The 3,676-nt window shown below is 42.7% G+C and overlaps 1 protein-coding gene across 1 annotated transcript in view; it reads right to left on the minus strand.

Annotated features, from left to right (window-relative positions):
• GM2A (GM2 ganglioside activator) overlaps positions 1 to 776 on the minus strand; it is a 16,380-nt gene extending 15,604 nt beyond the window's left edge. The window contains exon 1 of the mRNA XM_015824827.1: positions 452 to 776. Coding sequence (XP_015680313.1) covers positions 452 to 568 — 117 coding nt within the window. The 5' untranslated portion in view covers positions 569 to 776. The remainder of the gene's footprint in view (positions 1 to 451) is intronic.
• Positions 777 to 3,676: the final 2,900 nt, after the last annotated feature.

The following is a 3,676-nucleotide window of genomic DNA, read 5'->3' on the forward strand; positions in this document are numbered from 1 at the left end:
GAATTATAAGAAGTCACATAGGCCATTCTGTCACACTCCCAGCTCAAAAACAGTTAAAGCATTCCTGACTTAAGTTTTCACACAAATAGGAAGGCGAGAGCTACGATAAAATATGAAATACAAAAAACAGCAACATACAAGAAGAGATTTTGTGCATTATAATTAACATTTTTTAAGAGGGGGAGGGGAATACCTACAATTCCCATCACTTCTAGAAAGGGGATTAAGTTGAAGGAAGGCTCCAGTAGCACGTTACTGCAATATAGCTTCATGCATGCGTGCAGATCAATCGCCACTCATCGTTACCTCTGTCAAAATAATAAAAATGCATTTCCCCAGGGAGCCCCCTTTACCTTCGCATTCAAGGGATCAGCCACAATATATTCCTCGCCTTCTTCCACCCTTCATGCCAGTAGCAGAAGCGAAGCCATTTACCATTGCTGTCACGTACCTTGCTCAGGGACCAGGTAACGTCCGGCGCGACAAAGCGTTGCTGCTGGGGTCCCCCGTGGACAGCTGTCAACAGCTGGAGAGCGCCTACGGTCAGCCAGAGCGCCAAAGCCTGCATTTCTCGGATCAACTCGGCTAAAATCAGGAAGAAAGCAGCTCACAAGCTCAGGGAGAGATCTATAGCTCTTCGAAGTTCACTTTCCAGCTCCAGGAAGCAAGAGTCGCAAGAGTCCAGAGTGAAAGGCCCACCAAAGTCTCGGGAGTTATTTACTGGCCTCTCGTCCTCTCCCCCTGCATCAGAGATACCTTTGAACCCGCCTCCTTTCTCCACCAGATCTCCTGACGGAGAAAACGTGATTTATTTCGCAAGCACTGAAACCGGAAAGCGAGTTCTCTTCATGCTCCGATGGGAGGGAAGCGCTCTGACCTCTGCTGGTACGGAAGGTGCATCACTCAGGCAATTCAGATGCGGTAGTTTACCAAATGATTGATTTCTACTTTTTTTTTAAAAAAAATGCTTCATTGAAGGGGGAAGGGGGGGACCCATTGGGAACTCATATTTTCCTAATCTCAGATCTTTTATTTCTACACCCATATCACCATATCACCATTTGTTCCCCATAAGAGCCAATATGGAATCTCCACTGAAAATCACTCATTTATTCAGAATTTAAGGTGTGGGTTTAGGGGTAATAAACTTACCCCTAGTGGCTCTGTGAACAGGCCCATGTAGTTTTCTTGCAGTATTAGAGGAATGGTTTGCCATTATCTTCTGGAGTAAGGCTGTGACTTTTGAGCCAAGCCAACAGCTTTGAAATTTCGTCCAAATATCAGTGAGCCAGTCCTTTTTCTGCACTTAGCTTGAAAGTCAGCCTAGTATTCCCATCCTCGGGAGATTCTACTTTATGAGGTGATAATTGTCTCTGAATTATCAACATTTCCAGTAGAAGGATGCTGAGGCCCATCAGTGCAAGTCCTTGGGGAGAAATCTGTATTTCCCACTTTTACATATTTTTTTATTGGGAAGTAAAGTGATGGAGGTCACAGTGGGTGAAGATGGGAGAAGGATTACAAGCAGACAGCAATACCATTTGATTCCTTGTAAACAGTCCTGAATCAGACTGAATCTGCTTTTACACTTTCGAGACAATTATTTTCTTAGTGTCTGCACAGACAAGACCCTGCAGTTTTCTTGGCAAGATTTTTGGAAGTAGTTTGCCACTGCCTAACTAGGGATGGGAGAGCAGGACTGGCTCAATGCCACCCACTTTGGCTTGTGTGAATAAAGTAAACAAGACACTCAGAAAATAATACTCCAGACAATTTCTAACTGTTTATAGGTAGACCTTACCTAACATCCACAATTGGGACTGGCAAATCTATTGCTAAGCGACATAGTCATTAGGTGAAATGCCACATGACTGTGCCAGATTTACAGTGTCATTTCTATGCAGTCGTTAATCAAATTGCCATATGTTCTTAAGCGAGGATATGTGACTATGAATTGCAACTTCCTGCTGGCTTCCCCATTGACTTTACTTGTTAACAGCACGATCGTATGGATGTTGTGATGGCCACAAGTTCAAGGACTTTTTTAGCACTGTTGTAACTTTGAATGGTCACTGAATGAGGCAATCAGTAAACGGGAATTATTTATAAGGTATGGTTTGTACATGAGACTGCACAAACTATATTTACAGGCTGGGTTTTTTCACTGAGCTAAATAACAGTTATTTCATCATGGGCCACTAAATAAATCACAACTAGCAGTGTTCACCATCCAAGTCGTATTATACTAGCCACGATATCTACCTATCCAGTCAAAATTCATCCGGTGAACAAACATTACAAGGTTCCCATGTCTTTGTATCCCTTGGACTAGGCCAGGGATAGGCAACCTTGGCTCTTTTATGACTTGTGGACTTCAATACCCAGAATTCCTGAACTAGCCATGCTGACTCAGGAATTCTGGGAGCTGAAGTCCACAAGTCATAAAAGAGCCAAGGTTGCCTACCCTTGGACTAGGCCATTAAACTTTCATCCCATTTGGAATAATTGCTCTACTTTGTCTCCTCCTAATTCTGTCCCTTCTTTATTAGCTCAGTTGATTGGATTGTTTCCTGGATTTTTCTAGCCACTGTGTAAAAGTTAAGATGACAATTAATACTGTGGATGACACATGCATATCACACCAAATGTATTTGCTCAGGAGCTACAAAGTAATTATGCAACTGCACAGTGCCCAGGAAGTCTTTTACTCACTTTCAGAACTGACAGCGTTCTTCCTCAGGACTCTTGCATTTCACCAGAGTTGGATGCAACTTAAATAAAACATGTATTGATAATGTTTTATGAGGGTGTAAATATCTGAAAAACTAGGTTCCGCATTCCATATTTGATGGCTTTGGGACAGTTAAAAGGCAACTCCTCTGAAATACCAGCCTGAACTGCATCTTAAAGCTGTGTAAAAGTCCTAAGCTCAGCATTCCATATTTGATGGCTTTGGAACTTGTTACACTGCAATTCCTGTCATCCTAGTACAGCAGTGTCTATCACAAACACCCATGGCATTTGACGCAAGGGTAAATACAGGTGACCTATTTTCATTTGCCTCATCCCCTCTGCAGACACGGCAGGAATTGAAACTGAGGAAGAGATTGGGTCACCACTGGGCCTGATTGGTTAATATGTAAATTCTTGGATCTTCCAGGCTGAATATTGCAGCCAAAACCTATCTAAAGGATCTGGCAGGGTTGTGTTGTTCCTCCAGATTGGCTCTACTCTGTCTGATGACAATCTACTTGAGCACTGAATGATGACCACATAGACAACTCTTTCCTACTAGTATTTGATTTTTATTAGATTTGCATCCCATCCTTTTTGCGACAACTCAAGGTACCTTATCCAGAAATCAGCTTGATGCCACTCCCTTAACCTGTGGGAGCTAAGAGACAGTCATCAGGCCACAATCATCCAACGACTTTCACATGAAGCGCAAAGGCCATGATCAGCAGGCTTTTGCAGGTGTACAGTACTTGGAAGCACAGATTTAGTGCTCTTTCAGACTATGTTCAGACAAAAGGAGATCAAGTTTGGGCAGATTTCTAAAGCCATATTCCTTAGGCAAGTGACAGAATATTGGTGGCAGATAACTGAACCCATATTCTCCTGCTTTCCAGGACTATTTTGCAAACCTTTCCGGGCAAAAGAATGACAATGGAAAAGT

This window comes from Protobothrops mucrosquamatus, unplaced genomic scaffold (genome assembly GCF_001527695.2).
Source record: "Protobothrops mucrosquamatus isolate PMUCROS unplaced genomic scaffold, P.Mucros_1.0 scaffold2369, whole genome shotgun sequence".
Lineage (NCBI taxonomy): Eukaryota > Metazoa > Chordata > Lepidosauria > Squamata > Viperidae > Protobothrops > Protobothrops mucrosquamatus.